The sequence below is a fragment of the Cydia pomonella genome, chromosome 23 (assembly GCF_033807575.1).
Source record: "Cydia pomonella isolate Wapato2018A chromosome 23, ilCydPomo1, whole genome shotgun sequence".
Taxonomy (NCBI): domain Eukaryota; kingdom Metazoa; phylum Arthropoda; class Insecta; order Lepidoptera; family Tortricidae; genus Cydia; species Cydia pomonella.
Genome location: NC_084725.1, coordinates 3,056,637 through 3,076,124, shown reverse-complemented (window position 1 = coordinate 3,076,124; position 19,488 = coordinate 3,056,637). Strand labels below are relative to the sequence as shown.

The 19,488-nt window shown below is 39.8% G+C and overlaps 1 protein-coding gene across 3 annotated transcripts in view; it reads left to right on the top strand.

Moving 5' to 3' along the window:
* Positions 1-19,488, top strand: part of LOC133530516 (talin-1-like) — a 108,444-nt gene that overhangs the window by 67,099 nt on the left and 21,857 nt on the right. For all 3 annotated transcript variants that reach the window (XM_061868445.1, XM_061868442.1, XM_061868444.1), the window contains 20 exons: positions 444-638; positions 2,032-2,150; positions 2,668-2,800; positions 3,247-3,404; positions 4,464-4,593; positions 4,992-5,113; positions 6,236-6,401; positions 6,765-6,857; positions 7,341-7,415; positions 8,769-8,925; positions 11,356-11,468; positions 12,097-12,225; positions 13,149-13,328; positions 14,166-14,308; positions 14,495-14,632; positions 15,164-15,212; positions 15,344-15,381; positions 15,507-15,609; positions 18,321-18,430; positions 19,172-19,302. In XM_061868445.1, the coding sequence (XP_061724429.1) occupies positions 444-638; positions 2,032-2,150; positions 2,668-2,800; positions 3,247-3,404; positions 4,464-4,593; positions 4,992-5,113; positions 6,236-6,401; positions 6,765-6,857; positions 7,341-7,415; positions 8,769-8,925; positions 11,356-11,468; positions 12,097-12,225; positions 13,149-13,328; positions 14,166-14,308; positions 14,495-14,632; positions 15,164-15,212; positions 15,344-15,381; positions 15,507-15,609; positions 18,321-18,430; positions 19,172-19,302 (2,482 nt within the window). The remainder of the gene's footprint in view (positions 1-443; positions 639-2,031; positions 2,151-2,667; positions 2,801-3,246; positions 3,405-4,463; positions 4,594-4,991; positions 5,114-6,235; positions 6,402-6,764; positions 6,858-7,340; positions 7,416-8,768; positions 8,926-11,355; positions 11,469-12,096; positions 12,226-13,148; positions 13,329-14,165; positions 14,309-14,494; positions 14,633-15,163; positions 15,213-15,343; positions 15,382-15,506; positions 15,610-18,320; positions 18,431-19,171; positions 19,303-19,488) is intronic.

Here is a 19,488-nt window from a genome sequence, read left to right as displayed (position 1 = left end):
TTCTAGCTTACATAAACTTTGGCATAACAACTTTGTCAGTAGAAAAAAGCGGCAAATTTAAAAAAACGTACTTACAAAAAGTTGACTTCCTATAGCAAATATTAAATTCTCGCCGTTTTTTACTGACATGGTGGGTGTGTTTGAGTATATACGAGTATTTGTAGGTTACTGTTGGGACCATGCCTGACGACAGCGCCAAATCGTTGTTCGTTTTCGCGTAAGCCCAAAAAATACATAATAAACACCCAAATTGATTACCACAAAACGTGGAAAAACCTATAAGTAGTAACCCTTCCATCCGAACCGAGCCTCGATTCTCAGCATTGAAAAACCGATTTAAGGAGGAAGGGGAAGTGTACACAAAATTTTATCAAATATCCTTTCTTCTTTACTTTGTGACACGAATTGACAATATTTTCTAAGTATCCCATCTTCTCTCCCAGGACTTCCTAACCGACGTGTCCACGGACGCGTCGCGCCTGCAGCTCGCGGCCCGGGCCGCCGCGGGCAGCGCGGCGCCGCACGCGCGCGCCGCGGCCGCCGTGCGCGCGCAGTGCCAGCAGCTCTGCGACGCCGCGGCCAGAGCCACTCCGACGCAACACGACGCGCCCATGGTCGATGTTGACCACGCTGCTAAGGTAAGACATCAACTGAACAATAACTATAGTATTTTTCATACTGGAGGGGTACGCTGATATATGTCAATTCAATACAATTTTACGACATTTGGCATACCCTTCCAGTTTGAAAAATACTATAGAGGCTGAGGGAAAATATCGAATTCGAAGATGTGAATCCCCAATTTGAATAGAAACAATGCCTATTCTACTACTTAAATTTCAAATTGGATAAATCTTCCTAATTTGAAATGGAATAGCAAGGAAACTAAAATCTTGAATTTAGAAAATCAGACATCTCTCTTCCGCTTCCGCCTATCTGTATTGATGATCATTAATCAAACACCCTACTACTTCATGATAGTATTTGTCAAAGTTGGCCAAACGTTACAGTTTACGGTTCAATTTGTAATGGTTAATGGTCAATTGCATTAACATTACAGCCAATACTGGTATTTGATAATTTTATTAAATTAGTTTTTATTAAAAAACGTACCTATATATAAATTTAGAATAAAATTTAGTGATTTTTTTGGATTCGAATGTAACGTCGACTCAGGATTGCCCATTTTTAGGGTTCCGTAGCCAAATGGCAAAAAACGGAACCCTTATAGATTCGTCATGTCCGTCTGTCTGTCCGATTCTGTCACAGCCACTTTTTTCCGAAACTATAAAAGCTATACTGTTCAAACTTGGTAAGTAGATGTATTCCATGAACCGCATTATGATGTTTACACAAAAATAGAAAAAAAACAATAAATTTTGGGGGTTCCCCATACTTAGAACTGAAACTCAAAAAATCTTTTTTCATCAAACCCATACGTGTGGGGTATCTATGGATAGGTCTTTAAAAATGATATTTAGGTTTCTAATATCATTTTTTTCTAAACTGAATAGTTTGCGCGAGAGACACTTCCAAAGTGGTAAAAAGTGTGTCCCCCCCCCCCCCCCCCGTAACTTCTAAAATAACAGAATGAAAAATCTAAAAAAAATATATGATATACATTGCCATGCAAACTTCCACCGAAAATTGGTTCGAACGAGATCTAGTAAGTAGTTTTTTTTTAATACGTAATAAAAATTTAAAAAAATTTTTTTTTTCATCAAACCCATACGTGTGGGGTATCTAAGGATAGGTCTTCAAAAATGATATTTAGGTTTCTAATATCATTTTTTTCTAAACTGAATAGTTTGCGCGAGAGACACTTCCAAAGTGAAAAAAAGTGTGTCCCCCCTGTAACTTCTAAAATAACGTAATGAAAAATCTAAAAAAAATATATGATATACATTACCAAGCAAACTTCCAACGAAAATTGGTTTGAACCAGATCTAGTAAGTAGTTTTTTTAATACGTCATAAATGGTACGGAACCCTTCATGGGCGAGTCCGACTCGCACTTGGCCGCTTTTTTCAGGAATGCGTCAGCAGAGTGCAAAAAATCAACACAACGATAGAGTGCTGCCCCGAAGGTCCCGGGAAAACAAACCTCCAGAAAGAAGCACGCCCGCTCAACGAGAGCTGCACATTGCTACAGTAAGCATTGTCCTTCTTATGACTGACAATCAGTTTCATTGGTCGATAGGGCCTGCGTGCGGGGTGCGAGATATTTCCAAAACGCATGCCATTATGAGTTTCACTAGTCGTTATACCGCCTGCGGGGAGTCCCAACACGCTTTATATCGACCGAATTATCAACAAAATGAAACTGATCCATTATCTTAGCGTTTTCTAGGTTGCATACTAAAGGAAATCCACTTTCTCACGTATTGTACCGTTGAGCGAGGTTACGCACACAAGTATTTATTCCATTCAATTCTGTCTAAATGGCAAGGCCTATACATAGTTTTTCTTCGCAACTCCGGTTGCGTAGTATTCTCTTTTTCGTAGATATGAATAAAATGAGTTAGAATTCATGATCATTAATTGCAGAATTGTAATCTTTTTGTTACCGAATTCTGGAAAGTAAAAATAATATTTTGAATTTATTCGATTATAGTAGCAGTTCCAGAGCTGTCCGGCAAAATTATTTAACGGTTCAATATAATTTTAGATACGCATCACAATCAGCGTTGGCAACAGCTCAATGTGCGGCGCTAGATGAAGCCCTCAACGACCTTACAGATTTGGAGAACAGGATAGACAAGATGCTACAGCCTAGACAGGGAGAGAAGTATACAGCACTGGTGAGATCTTTCTGCTATTACCTACTTATTTGTTGAGACCGATCCGGGCACCCCAGTCCTCTGACTCTCGTAACGGACTCTCCAAGATTAGAGGTGTACAATTTGACACGTGCTTGACCAATGGTGAGAGGTTAGGATCGAGCCAAGCATTCAACATTCGCTCTTCATTTCATTTTGCAAGTTCAAGTGAACTTCATGCAAAACATTTTTTGCTGGTTTTTCTTTCCGATGTATCGTTGTCAGTTTTTGATTTTTGTGAGTATGCATGCTGTATTAAAGCCTGACCAGTAATGTATGATCACGCGCCATATTGCGGAATTTAATTGGAACTAAATTTTTCATACTAAATTGAACTATCACCCTATACATGAAAATAACAGCACCCTCGAGACAATGATCATATATTTCTGGTCGGGCTTTAACATATTTCGGACTCTTTGTTTCAGTCTGCCCCCTCAGCATCCTTACTGTCATCTCGCGCCCGCCTCGCAACAGCTGCCGCGGGCGTCAACCGTGACGCTCAAGAGCTGGCACCTGCATTCACTCGCTATGTGGCTGACATGCGCGCGCATGTTGATGTCGCTGATGAACAGAAGAGGAGGAGGTGAGTTTTTTTTTAATTTTACAACATTACGATCTCAACAAATGAGGAGTGTCTTTTCAAAAGGGCTTTTTTCTCCTACAAACTTTTTTTTCGAATATCGAGAAAAACGTAAATCCACGGTTTCTATTTCGTACCTAATTATTATTTTATTTTCGATATTGTACTAACGTAAGCAGATATTTATAAGCAGAACTGAGTTAATAGTTAATAAAAACAAAAATGGAAATAAATCCTTTTGAAAAGACACTCCTCAAATAGCGGGCCAAAGAATTAAATAACGTGAAGTCGCAATAGCCATCTCAGTGCGAGAATCAAAATTAAACTAGCAATCGTAAGCAAGATACCATTAGTGAAAAGTGATAAATGATAATTTGTATAATGTCCCTGAAAGAATCACTGAACTGGAAGAGATCGCTGAAAGGGACAAGTTTGCCTTTGTACAAATGATGTGTGTTTTTTCCTGTTTTATGTTTCTTTTGTATAATAAAGTGTTTTACTACTACTACTACTACTAATGTCGTTGCATTCATGCAAATGTAACTGTGACAACCATTACACATTGTGAACTGTTTACCTAACTCACAAAATAAAAAATAAACAGAAGGTCCGCTCCCGTCGTTCTTGAAAATACATACCTAAACTTGCCCGACTCACTAGGGTTGCTTCTGTATTAATTTCGAATTTTAAAAAGGAGTAGGTAACATAAGTTTACAGACGTACATACATCGATTCGTTTATACATACATCTTATCATGTTTACATTCCTTACCTACGTAGCTGCGGAGACGTCAAGTGAGCAACGCGCGCACAGCTCGACTAAGCTCTGCCCGAGAGTGCCCGAGAACGCCTGTAAATGTAACGTCTGTGTGCGTAAATGTCACGTCTGTGTGCGTGCGGCGAAAATGGCACTTTGTACTGAGCGGACTCTCTGCTCCGGCGCGCGCCGCCGCTATTTACTTTGTGCCTAAGTACCCACTTGATCGGAGTGATTGTTTAATTTTTAATTCCTCGCTTTTGATGCATTTGCAACACAGTCCAAAACCTTTTTTTTCTTACCAGGTTGGCAGATCATCTCAAGAAACTCCAGGATCGACTGAAACTCCTTACCTTGGAGACAGGGCGACAGGTAGTGACCTGGAGGCCAGCCAACGAGGGTGAGGTGGTCACCATCACAGAAGATATCCTCAAGGTTAGCTGATATCAACAGGAGACTAGTGTTTTTCATCAACTTAAAGAATTTATTGATATTTACAAATGGTTTTTCATACACGATGTCCCTGCCCCCCCCCCCCCCCCCCCCTACGTAAATTATGTAGTTTGCAGAGTAAACAAACGGCGTAGCAGTTTTGCATCTTTTTTGTCCACGTCAAAATACGTCTGCCCTGTTTTTCCCTTTTTTCAAAACTACTAATGACACAGTAGGTAAAAATCCACACGTAACCACCGTCACACAATACATTTTTGCTATTATTAAGGACAATTTGAGTATAGTTCTGCGGGCTCAATATTCGGGCAATGGTCAGGCCAAATATCCGGTATCCGACCAAATAAGTATCCGTTGCATCTCTATATAAATTTCTTTTACAGGAATTGGATAACGCAGAGGCAGTAATCGGAATGAAAACTGATAAAAACAATACCATAGCTTACGAAGACTTGAAGAAACTCCTCTTGCCAGTAGAAACTTACAAGATGGAAGGCGATAAGAAGTAAGTGAACTGAATGAACTGTCGCCTGCGGTATTACCGATACGACCTTCAAACCTTCAAGAAAAGAGCGTACTCCCATCTTAAAGGCCGGCAACGCACTTACGACCCCTCTGGTGTTGCAGGTGTCCATGGGTGGCGGTAATCGCTTACCATCAGGTGATCCGTCTGCTCGTTTGCCTCCTAAAAAAAAAAAAAAAATTATATATCTTCGCAACCCCGTAGATGAATATTAGGATTATAATGTTCAATCTCAAGTAGCATTCTCTAAAGCGCATCGCAGAAAAATAATATAAACTCTCTTGCTGCATTTATGGCCTGCATTATAGTGCATTTTGCAATACCCATAATTATGATTTTTGAAAACAGGAAACAAAATAGAGTCAAACCAGCGTTGGCAGCGGTTTTGTCAGCCCAGACAGGGTAAGTGTTATTTTAAACGTCAAACATCTATGACATGATGACGTTTAGTTAACACTTGCACAGGCTCGGCTATCAAAATCAATGCCAACTTATCTTGATCTGACTCTAAGAACCTGTTAGAAAGCACTTGATATTTGCATCCACAGGTTTTTAGCTACGGGACCCTATTACTGAGACTCCGCAGTCCGTCCGTCTGTCACCAGGCTGTATGTCATGAACCGTGATAGTTAGCCAGTTGAAATTTCTACAGATTATGTATTTCTGTTGCCGCTATAACAACAAATACTAAAAACAGAATGAAATCAATATTTCTTTCCAATCTCGAGGTTCTCATCCAATCACCGAAGTTAAGCAACGTCGGGCGGAGTCAGTACTTGGATAGGTGACCGTTTTTAGGGTTCCGCACCCAAAGGGTAAAAAGGGACCCTATTACTAAGACTCCGCTGTCCGTCCGTCCGTCACCAGGCTGTATCTCATGAACCGTGATAGCTAGACAGTTAAAATTTTCACAGATGATGTATTTCTTCTCCGCTATAACAACAAATACTAAAAAGTAAGGAACCCTCGGTGGGCGAGTCCGACTCGCACTTGTCCGGTTTTTTTATAGATAATGGTACGGAACCCTTCCTGTGCGTGTCCGACTCGCACTTGGCCGTTTTTTTTTTCTTTTTATACATATTGCTTATTTTGGTCCTTCTACAGGAAAATAGAAGCAAAACTAGAACCCTACGCTACGAAACTCAACTCTATGGCTGAGACTTTAACGCTCAGTATTGGCAAATCGGGATCCCTCGCTCGTACTGCCCACGTTACCGCTGAATCTGCAGTACAGTTAACAGCATTAGCTAAGGCCTTGAAGAGTGATGAGGTAAGCGAAAAGATACTCTTTGACTATAATTTTAAGGCTCAAAACAACTCGCTAATCAATAATGAAATGATCATAAATTTGAGATTCTTCTTCTTCTAAGGCTCTGGACCAAGGGCGTAGCCAGCTAGTGAACTAGGGGGTGGGGGGGAAGTTAATATCGACGACGCCTAGAGGGGGGAGGGACGCCAAGAGTAAACATAACAGCAATGGAACTAATAATCATCATCTTCCTAGTCTTTTCCCGGCCTTTTACATGACTAGTTCAGCTAACCCTGAAAATGATATATAAAACAAATTGATTATTTTTCTTTTGTATTTACTTATTCTAATAATTATCGTTTTGTTTTTTTACATCATATCTAGGACCCGACCAGGAACAGCAAAATAGATGAAACGTCTCAAGAGTTATGCTTTGTGACTTATAATCTCCTTAAAACTGCGGAGATGGCCAGCAATGTAAGTTCTTAAATTGTTTTAATGAGTTGTCAGTTGGCGCCACTGTAGATGGTGGGCCAGAAAAACAGCTCTCAAAATTCATCTATTCTTATTTAAAAAAATACGTTCTATAATATTTTTCCACATAGCTTGGGTTCGGTGACAGCTGTCATCTCAATACAATTTCTAACCTTAAAATGCTAAATTGTATTGAGATGACAGCTCGAACCCAAGCTAAAGCTGAAAAACATAATAAACACGAAAGTATTTTAAAGTCTTAATTTGCCGTTTTTTAATCCTGTTTAATGTCGCATATATTTTATTTGTATTTTTTTAAACAATTAAAATTTATTGAACTACATCTAATGTTTACCATGAATAATCAAAAACAGAGAAAAGATTTACCGCAATTATGAATAAGGAGCGAAAATTCCTGATAAAAAAGACCTGAAACCCCCAAAAATATGCATTTGACATCTATATTTTTTTGTGTTTTATTTATAGGAACCTCACTCGTTCGAATCAAGAAGAAGGATGCAAGATGCTTACCGGTCGCTTTGTGATGCTATCAACAAATTGGTAAGATATTCTACCAACGATTACCTATGTTTAAATCAACATTTTATTATTTCAATGGTGTTGAATACACACAGATCATAACTATGTTTTCCAAATGTTTACGGATTATGTTTTCAGATTTTTATTACCTAATAGTTAAATTGTCAAAGAATGATACGTGCGTATCGAAATTGCAACTATTATGAAATATCAAAAAATAAAAAAATCAAAATTCTTTATTTCATTCAAAAACCAGTATCTATCTTACAATGCCTGGTGTCTCCTTGTAACTTATTTACAAAATAACATGTGCCAGGGGGCACCGCTGTTTCATATCTACTATTCATTTAGTAGCAATAAATATTCTTTTCTATTATGTATTAATTTTAATTGGCTGTTATATTTATAAATCCTTTATCAGACATAGCAATCAGCGTATACCACTTTATTGATCTCTCCCTTGCGTAGGGAGCTATGAAAGCACCCATGAGGCTGACATGTTCACCTAGAGTGTCCAAAGCCTCAATAAAAATCAGATTAAAAATATATATATATATATATATATATTTATAAATGTTGCTATGTATTTTTTAATGTCACTATAATAGTCTTTTATACAATCGTAATATAATAGAGAGCTTTTCAGTCGAGTACCGTGTTTAGGCAACGAAGATTTCTGAGTTTCCTAAGTAAGGTACGAGAATGAAAAGCTTGATTATATCACTATTGTATACAAAAAAAATCTACGTGTCATCTACAATAATACTTTTTTTGCTATAAATACTAAATTATCAAAGAAAATTGGTACATATCTCAATAGACAAAAATGTAGTACAAAAGACCAAAGGGAAAGTCGAAACAGCATTCTGAAGGTGATTGCGGACAGATTTAGCTGCCCCATAATGTGGCATTGGATGGAGCAGGTCAGATCTACTTTGACCTATGTCAAGTAGGTCTGATTGGCATAGTATAACCTTTGTAAATAATATAGGTTTTAAGTTAATTTTACTAACCATATATGGACTTCTGGGTCTGAAATAAAGATATATTTATTTATTTATTAAAGACATAAACGCGCGACTATTTAGTCGTGCCCCGCGCCCTTTTAGTATTTTCTATGCTAGCGCGGCGGCACGTTATTGTTAATTTTTTATAGTTGACTACAGCGTATCGAAATGAATATTATAGATGAGTTGGGAGCCCATACATGAAAAGTATTCAATTATAGTTTGGTATACGAAATCTTAATTCAACCATTACAGTCGACAATAGAAAAAATGTCATTGTAAATGTTGTACTGACTTGCGAAAGAGACCTTACATACTATTTTTTTGGTATTTGAATTCTAATTTAGAATTTTGATCTTTTCATCAGGTCCGGGCCTCGTCAAGCGGAGACAAGCTGCAACGCGAGTGCAACGAGATGAATAGAGCACTGCAACTGCGTCAAAGCACAATACAAGCTAGGCCAACATGCGCGTTGCCGTACACCGAGTGCGTGTCCGCCTTGCAGACGCAGCATGAGGCTATCAGTAAGTTACTCATGTCATGTCAAACTAAAACTGTCTACGCGAACAATTTTGATGTAAAACGATTTGCACAAATTCACCAGATTTTTAACATTAAGTGTTTGGAAAATAAGTTTTTGGCAAAACGTGATGACTGTACATTTTTCCACAGGCAACTAATACTCATCGAGAAAATTCTAAAAACCCCAAACACAATTAGGTTGCGTTGTTTTATCACAGAGTTCCTATGGCTACCTCCTGTCTCCATCATCAGGTCAGCTTGATGGTACCATAATATTGCATTGTCACCCGACTTACATATGTATGCACATTTTCAGCTTAATCGGAAACCGGGAAGTGGGTCAAATTTAATTTGCAAAATTCCAGGACATACATACAAAGCAAGCAACAAAGATACATACACGTGAAGTTAAATAAAAGCTTGTAATAAAAACAGAACCCTTATAGTGGCCTACACTATCCTTCCTATCGTCCAATCGGCATAACGCTACAGGCTTGATCATATCTACAGTTCGTCTATATACACCACACACGATCATTTTAAATTGTCCAATCGGCAGCGACATTCAGTTGAAGCCATGGCGTCGCCGGTAACAGACGACGATGTTTTAGCCGTTTTGGCCATTTTACTCGTTAGATAAGATCGAGCAAATAGTGGTTAATGAAAAGAAAACTGCTTACTCATACAAATTTATTAAAAGAATTTTGGATTACGTCAAAAGATTGTTGTAATTATTCAAAAATCATGACCTGACTGAACTGACGATCGCCGACCGGACCCTTTATCTCGGGAATGCGTGGAGGTATAGGGAGCGTGCATGAACTGTAGGAGGCAGCACAGGAGCCGTCAGATTTTTGGCGCGAGGCGTAAATGTGATGTTTTTTGTTTCGACGTAGCCCACAAGATGGTAGAACCTACTATGCACAAGAAAATACGTGGCGTGTACATGTGCATGTTTATGGTTCCGATTCAGGCCACAAGATGGCAGACCCTCCAACGCGCACGGTCCCTATCGAGTTGAAATTAAAACCATATACTCAAGTCTCTAGCCCCTTGAAGCTGTGAATAAAAAACTTCTTAGTTAACTTTAAAAAAAATACGGCCGCAAACGTATATTCTGACACTCAAAGGAATCAAAATTTGTATGGTCACGTTGATCTGGAACTATGAAATTTGCCAAGTAATATCTTCTTACACTAGAGTTAAACCAAGATAAGTTGGCAGCGATATTAATAACCAGACGGTGCACAGGTTATTTTAAACGTCAAACTTCTATGAAATTATGACGTTTACTTGACACTTGCACCGTCTCGGCTATCAAAATTGCTGCCAACTTATCTTGGTCGAACTCTGAAAATACAGGGAAAAATCTTAAAACTAAAAAAATAACGAATAAAAAAATAAAAATTTGTACGGAACCCACTTGGGTGAGGATTTTTTTAGAATAAATTTAGCCTTTAAAGGTAGCCGTCTAAGATGTGTAACGTTCTTACGGTAGATGTCGCTAGGATCCCCTAGACCCATATGGTGGAAAAAATTGCTGCCTATGGATGAGGTCTTGGTGGCTCAGTTGGCAGAGCGCTAGAGTATCTATCCAGAGGCCGTGAGTTCAAGTCTCACCCAAGACAGTAATTTTTCCACTTTTAAATTTATTCTAAGCATCGTTCGCAGACGTTTCTGCTTGTTAAAAAAGAATTTTGAGGATTTTTTTGTCTGTGAAGGAGGAAAACAACAAATTTGAACATATATAACTGAACCCTTCTCAAGCAAATAAATTATTTATTATATATGATTTCTAACAATAACACGTTTATGAATAAATCTATTTTAACATCTTGTCTGTGTGTAATAAGATACCTGGCTGAATTTACGTCATCTTTTTGCATTTTTTTTAGGCACGATTTTTTCTGCTTTATACAACACATCCGAAATTAGAATCCAGGGCCTGATTTTCACCTAGACCCACAAGGCCCGGGCCTAGGGGCCCAGGCATCTTAGCAATAGTTTAGAAATAGAGAAGAGGGCCCCCTAAATTCTAAGTGTCATAACAAGTGCGTAGGGGCCCTGGGTCTCTAAATCCGGATCTGTTTGAATCAACGATTTTTGACCACCATACACATATGAAACATTTGATTCCTCCTCATCTTAACCATATCCTACATTTTAACAAAAGTGATTATCATCTGAATTTCCAATGCAGACGGTTAACAAGATCGTAGCACAGACTCAAACCAAATAAATTTAGATTCATATTTATCATGGAGGGCGATTCTAATGTAACAAATTTATTATGGTTTTGATACGACCTTCACGATTGTCTTGAAAATTGGCGCGCATCTCGCACAGGACTTTCACTTCATTTCACACGCTCCAATCCGTGTGAGCGACCTTGAATTGGGCTCCTGATATCGAACTATTTGTTCTGCTCACAGAGAACCTGAAGAGTGAGGAGCCGGTGTCCAGAGAGGAGTTCAGCACCTCCCTTGACTACCTGGCGTCGGCAGTTAACAACAACGTGGACTATGCTGAACACTGCGCTTACTTGGTAAAAATCTTACTTGAAAGACAACTAAGTCGTTATATCAAAGAAGCAGGGACCAACTACTGGTATATGTTTCATACTAATTAACCGGTATTCAATTTCGGTATATCGGTTATTTGTGTATTTTTGCATTCCAATTAGCTAATATGATAACTCATTGTCCTTACCTAAATATCATTGTAGTAAATCGGAGAAATATTGCGAATTCTATGTGTTATTATGATTTTTAGTTATACCAGCAACCGGTCCTTACAAGTAAGATTCAGAATTGAATAGAATGTTTGTTGTTCTCGCTTTGGTTGTCAAGATGTGTCAGCAGTAGGGGACAACGCAGAAACCCCCTGTTTATTAACGCAAAATATAAATATTTAGCTAAAGTTTTCGATTTTTTTAAGATGGTAGTTTCTTCAACGCTTAAGGAGGCGGCACTTCCTTATTGGCGTCAAGTGTGAAATGTTTTAGCTTTATCCATAAACGTCTGTCAAGTCTAAGAAGCCATTGATAATCATTTATCCCTGTTTGTCATTTTATATTTGCGCTTGTTAGAAAGGGACAAAATTTCCTCCGCACAGTCTCCTATTTATAACACCAAAATATTTAATAACATTTTTCAATTGGAATCTTCTTGCAGCTGTCAGTATCGGAGCAGCATCCGGAACTATCAAAAGATGGGATGGTGGACGCCGACCGCATTCAGAAGCTGATCGCGACTGCGCAGGACTCCTGCTTCCGAACCACTAGACCGGGCATCGTGCACCAGGTATCAATAATTCTAAATTAAAAATTTCAATGTATCAACTGGCCGTGCCGCCGCGCGCCGCGCCTGCTGGCGCGCCCCACCGCGTGAACCAACTTACTCGCTAGAGCACCGTTGGTCGTTGGCAATCAATATTTTAAATAAGATCTCGACTGAAATAGATTTGTTTAGCTGTTCTCTTACTGAGTTCACAGAGGTCACTTACAAACAATTTATGTTATCCGCAATTTATAGATATTATTAATTATTTTAACTTACATTGCTAATTATGTTAATTACAGCTATATTTTTATTTATTATAAGAAATTATTATGGAATTGCTATTGAATTAATTTTGTGTGTTAAATTGTTTATTGAATGTTTTTAATGACTAGTATGTAAGCGCTTTGGTACACTACTGTAATGCTTATGCATGCTAAAATATAATGGAAATGGAATAAAACTGTCGCCAGCGGTATTTCCTTCAAGAAAAGAGCGTACTTCCTTAAATATAATCGCTTACCATCACGCTGTTCGTCTGCCTGTTTGTGTGTTCTATCATTTAAAAACATTTATATTATCAACGTCATCTGTTAGATTGCAGCTATCTAAGAACTATCGCTGGTGTATCACAAATTGTTCAAATAAAATCGTAACCATAACGGTCGATCAGTATTAGATGATTGGAAATATTGATTCGTGGACACAAACACGCAGTCGCCTTCATCTGAATTTCAAGATCTAGGAACCTTGTAAAATACTGCAACCGATTTAGTAAAGTTACCCTAACCCTGAGAAAAACCGGCTAGGCATCATTTTATCGACGTTAAAAAAATCTGGGATAAAGAAATACATTATGAGTGTTCAACTTTTTATAATACGCGTATGTCTACAGGAGAGAGAGAGATATGTACAAGACATTGCTAAAATCTTATTTATTTATACAGGCAAAGGAAGAGTCGTCTCTTCTCTCTAGACAGCTCTCCGACCTCAAACAAGCCATACAGGAGAGTGCCTCCAAAGTCAGAGACGAAGGCGCCAAGAAACGTCTCCTGGAGGCTTGCAGTAAGGTGGAGGCGGCCGGGACGAAGTTAAACTCAGAGTTGAACAAAGCCGATGTTTCAGTGGTAAGTTTAGAATTCATCTTTGGGGTCTAACATCTAAAGGTCGGACCTCAAACAGGCCATACAGGAGAGTTCTTCCAAAGTCAGAGACGAAGGTATCAAGAAACGGCCAAGTTAAACGGCGAGTTGAACGTCGCGAATGTGTCTGTGGTCATTTTGGAATGTAGAGAATGCCTATGCGTACAAAAACAGTACCAGAGCCAGTATTCCCGGTTCTTGTCTTTCAAACTTAGTACGTTATCGTTGGCCATAACATTCAACGGTCGGAACCGGTTACTTATTACCTTCCAATCAATAAACCGGTTTTTAATTTAGTAAAATAATAAACGAGATATTTTATAAATAGTGAAAACCGGTTTAACTCCTCGTAGCGACTTAGATCCAATTGCACCAACCACTAGTGATGAAACCTTTCATACAAAAAGTTTTTTTTCAATACTACGTCGGTGGCAAACAAGAATACTGCCCGCCTGATGGTAAGCAGTCTCCGTAGCCTATGTACGCTTGCAACTCCAGATGAGTTACATCGCCGTTGCCGACCCTAATCCCCCCCCCCCCCTCGTTGAGCTCTGGCAACCTTACTCATCGGTAGGAACACAACACTATGAGTAGAGTCTAGTGTTACTTGGCTGCGGTTTTCTGTAAGGTACTTCCCCAGTTGGGCTCTGCTCTAGATCTGGAATGACATCTGCTGCGCTGTGCCCTACCACACAAAGCGAGATGACACTCATGCCCATACCTCTCTTTCCGCTAACGTTGTGCTGTTTATTCTATGTTATTTTCTTTTTAAGGGGTTGCTACTGTTATATTTTATGTTCCTTACTAATTTTTTTTTTTCAGGAAACATTGACGCCAACAGCATTTGCGACGATCGAGGCTCTGTCCGAGCTGCGCCGTGCCACCGAGCATCCTGCGCTCACTCCGGTGGCCACGCCCTCGCCGGCTGCGCAGAAACGGGCCGATGAAGTCATACAACAATCAAAGTACCAAAGTCATTTTGAATTTGTTTTTAAATGTGTTGGAACCAAACGAACTTTAAAAAAATAACTAGTCCTTCCTTTCCTGGAAACTATGTATTTGATTTCAGAGTTAATACACTTTCTCTTGCAAACCTAAATACTGCTTTATTAATAAGTATAAAATATTAATTGTGCCCGAATAACTTCTAGGGAGCTGCTAACCCGGGCATCGGGGCTTATGAGAGCGATAAAGACATCAGAGAACCAGCAAGCCATGACGTGGGTGATGTTCAACACGTACACCAAGGGAGTCATCGAGATCTCGGAGAAGCTGGTCACTTGCGTCAGGTATGTTAAGGCCTTAATTAGAGTTTAGTGCCAAATTTTGAGTCGTTTCCTTGTGTTAGCTGGTAGAATTGACTTTTAAATGATGATTTTGCATGATAAATATTTAATTACGTTCATTTGGATTTAATTTGGTTTGTTTTTTCTTGGTATTTCATAGTTATTATTTTCCTCGCGTTGGTGTGGTGAAAAATGTTATGTTTCACTCGGAGGCAAAGTTTGCTCAACCCTCGTGCCTTGAAACCCTCGCAACGCTCAAGATTCCACTTCTAGAACCACTCGCTACGTTCGTGGTTCAATTTTGGAATCTTTCGCTTGCTCGGGTATCAATATTAGTACGAGCGGTTAAACAACAACTTTGCCTCCTTGTAAAACAAATAACTATTTCCCATCACAAAAGTGCACAGCGCCGCTAAAGAAGTTTTCACTTCAAAAAACTAGTACCCTAGTAAAAAACCAGGCCAAGATCCTACGAGCCGTGGCAATATGCCGGGAAAACGCCAGGGAGTTGATGAACTTTTTGTTCTTTTCCAGGGAAAACGGACAACAAGCAGGCTTGATAGAAGGAGCCATCGAAGAAGATGTAAGTTCTTGCCGTACATCTATTGAAAATTAAGTTTGTATAGTTTATTTTACATATCTGGTCAGAGAAGTAAAGAGAAAGATTAGAATTCATTAATCTACCTCATATTCAATGTTTTATGCTTTTTACAGGAAGGCGACATGACAGCAATGAGCTACGTTCAGACGCAGTATGTATTTACTTAATTTTTACTATTAAATATTTAATAACTATAAATAGCCTTGAAAAAATCAAGCGTTTTTTCCTCCTAAATACTCGATATTGACACATGTTACATACATAATTATGTTACAGAGTTCTCATCGCGAACAAATGGCTTCAAAAGCCATCATTCAAGGCTCAAATCAAGACAGATGGAGAACAGGCTGCGAGGAATGTCATCGATATTGGGAAGAAGGTAAGAATGTACAGGCACTTTGGGTCTGTACAGGTAAAAGGAAAAACGAATTATGATTATATATAGCTAATTTTAAAGCATGCATCATAATCTATGTTCGTTACTTCGAACAAAATTCTTGATTGGATAGTAAATTGGCAAAATGGCAATCGAAGCTTGAATATATAATAATAATAATAATAAATACCTTGGTATGTCACAGTCGTTGGGTATTGAGGATGAGGGTATTAGACAGTCGGTGAAGGAACGCTTTTTCAGTCGGCTCACAAAAGTCCTTAACAGTCTTTTGTCAGGAGGCAACAAAGTGCGCGCCTTCAACGCCTGGGTAATGCCCCTGCTCACATACACCTTTGGCATACTAAGGTGGACTCAGACCGAGCTGGACGCCCTGGATCGGAGGGTCCGACTACTGCTAACCACACACCGTATGCTACACCCACGCTCGTCAGTTATGAGATTGTACATCCACGGAAGTGTGGAGGTCGAGGCTTCCTAAACGCCAAAGATCTCCACAACCGCGAGGTGTGCAATCTCAGGAATTATTTCCTTAACAACGAGTGTGGGATGCATCGTGATGTGGTGGCAGTAGACAGGAACCTCACGCCGCTCTCCTTGGCAAACGAGAACTGGCGCAAACCTGTGGTACTAAGTACTGCGGATCGCAAGGCGGCATGGGAGAGTAAGGTGCTACACGGGCGGTTCTACAAGGCCCTCACGGGACCCGACGTGGACCTGCTCGCGTCGGTGAACTGGTTACGATTCGGGGACCTCTTCGGAGAAACCGAGGGTTTTGCCTGTGCAATTGCGGACGAAGTGATGATGACGAACAACTATCGGAAATATATCCTGAAGGACGGTACGGTCGACATTTGTCGGGCATGCCGCCGTCCCGGAGAGTCACTCAGGCATATAATTTCCGGTTGTTCTCATCTTGCTAACGGCGAGTACTTGCACAGACATAATCTCGTAGCCAGGATTATTCACCAGCAACTTGCTCTTCTATACGGCCTTGTGGACCGCGAAGTACCGTACTACAAGTACTCACCTGCGCCAGTTCTCGAAAATGGTCGTGCCACGCTCTATTGGGATCGATCTATTATCACTGACAGGACTATTGTAGCCAATAAACCTGACATCGTGATAATAGATCGATCGCAACGCCGGGCCGTGCTCGTCGACATCACCATCCCCCATGATGAGAATCTCGTGAAAGCCGAGAAGGACAAGTCCAGTAAGTACCTAGACTTGGCTCACGAGATAACCGCCATGTGGGATGTTGATTCGACGATCATTGTACCGATAGTCGTTTCAGCGAATGGTCTCATAGCGAAGAGTCTCGACCAACACCTTGAGAGACTCTCGCTAGGTGGTTGGATCAAGGGTCAGATGCAGAAGGCGGTGATCTTGGACACGGCGCGGATAGTCCGCCGGTTCCTCTCTCTGCGGCCCTGACCACCGGCAGCTTGGGCCCTGCCCCGCTGCTGGCGGCACCCTAGGTTAGGTTTTTTATAATGTGTTTATATGTATTTTGTATTATTTTTGTATGATTTGTTGTATTTTACTTTTATATTCATATTATAAAATGCCTAATCTAAGACACAAGATAAATAAAGAGATAATAATAATAAATAATCTTTATTGCTTTAAACCTTACATTACAATTCATATTGTAAAATTTATGAGTAAGTAGTATATCAATATAATCTTAACTTAAATTCTATATAAATATGATTATTTTCTCATTAATAACTAACACAAACGGGACTTAGTCGCGTATTAAGTTTTAAATTTACCTCCGACGTTTCGAGGACGCCGTTGTCCCCGTGGTCTCGTAGAAGACTGGCTAAAGTTGACATCAACATCTTCTAGCCGCGCGAGTTTTTCGAATTACCCGCACTGGATCTTGTTTATTGACTTGAACATTCTGCGCACTAGGAATGTTACTCTGTCGACACACAGACACTCAGATACACAGACACACAGAGACACACTGTCACACAGACACACAGACACACACACACACACACAGAGAGACACACACACACACACACACACACACACACACACACACACACACACAACAGACACATACAGACACACACACACACACACAGGCACATACACACACAGACACACACACACACACACACACACACTCTCTCTCTCTCACACACACACAGACACACACACACACACACACACACACACACACAGACACACACACACACACACACACACGCGCACGCGCACGCGCACGCGCACACACACACTCACACACACACTCACACACTCACACTCACACACTCACACACACTCACACTCACACACTCACACTCACACACTCACACACACACACTCACACTCACACACACACACACACACACACACACACACACACACACACACACACACACTCACACTCACACACTCACACTCTCACACACACACACACACACACACACACACACACACACACACACACACACACACACACACACACACACACACACACACACACACACACACACACACACACACGGATTTTTTAAACTCCGTTAACCTCGGAGTATGGCTAAGTACATTTAAGGAAACTCAACACTAACGATATTCGATTTTTATTTTTATTTTCGTTTTGTTTGGCGTTTGTGGATTAACGACTACCATCTTGGCTAGGCCCCATTATAACTTGTGTTACATTATTTTGTGTTTAGGTGATGATCCTTTTCAAAGAAGTCGACAGAGAAGAGATGAAACACCTTATAGAGGAGTGTGAGCAACTTTTGCAGCAGTGCAGTGCCAAATATACTTTGGAGACGGGCAGGTATGTGACTTAAGGATGACACGCTAGACTGTCCGATACGTCATTTTCTATGACGGCTGATCACGTGGTGCTTTCGTTTTCACGTGAAGCTCGGACCCGGTCCCGGTCTGGCGTGAGTCATCTTTTATGTTTTAAGATCAATAAATGTTTGATTGTCAATCGTTTTATGGTAAGGTTTGTTACCGTAAATTTTAGGGTAATTGTGGTATAAGCAGGGACCGAATACCGGTAAATTTTTCATACAAATTAACTGGTATTCAATTTCGTTATCACGGGTGTTTATGTATATTTTTGCATTCTATTTGGCTTATCTGATCAATCACTATCCTTACCAAAATACTATTCTAGAATATCAAAAAAATATTGTGAATGCCATGAGATATTTTTATTTCTAGTTATACCGGTAACCGTCCCTGGGTATAAGACTCATTTTTGTGCATTTATTTCATAGATAATAAAGCAAATTTCAAAGTCGTTAATGAAGATCGCAGGTGTCTGCCGAAAGTGGTAACCTTAATTTCCCTAGAAAACTTCCCTCAACTTCTCTAAAATCCGATTAGATCCTGACGTGACAATGTTGGAACTAACTTTCCTTTCAAACAAAAAAGTCCACGTATTTGAAAAATCGGGGAACGTACAAAAAATAAAGATGAACAAAAACCTCAACTAAATCAGAACGAATATAATAGAATGTTGAAGTTGATTAAAAACTTTTTATACACATTATTGGTATATCCGTAGTGTTTTAATGGATCGACTGAAGGACTTGGCAAAGACAGTGGACCGCAGCATCGTGACCATGGTGGTGGAAGACCTTATTGAAGATGAGGAGCCACTGGCTGACCTTGATGTACTGGTTGATGGCGAGAGAGGTATGTTCATATCATCTTTATGATTGTTTAACAATAAGGTGTTAAATTTTCTGGGCATTTTCCGCCAGACAACTAAAACCTAGTACCGCCTAATGTACAGTCAGCAAAACTATTAGTTTAACCCCCTGATACACATTTGTTTGGAGGGGTGCCTAATAGCTATGCTGATGGTACCTAAAATCTCTA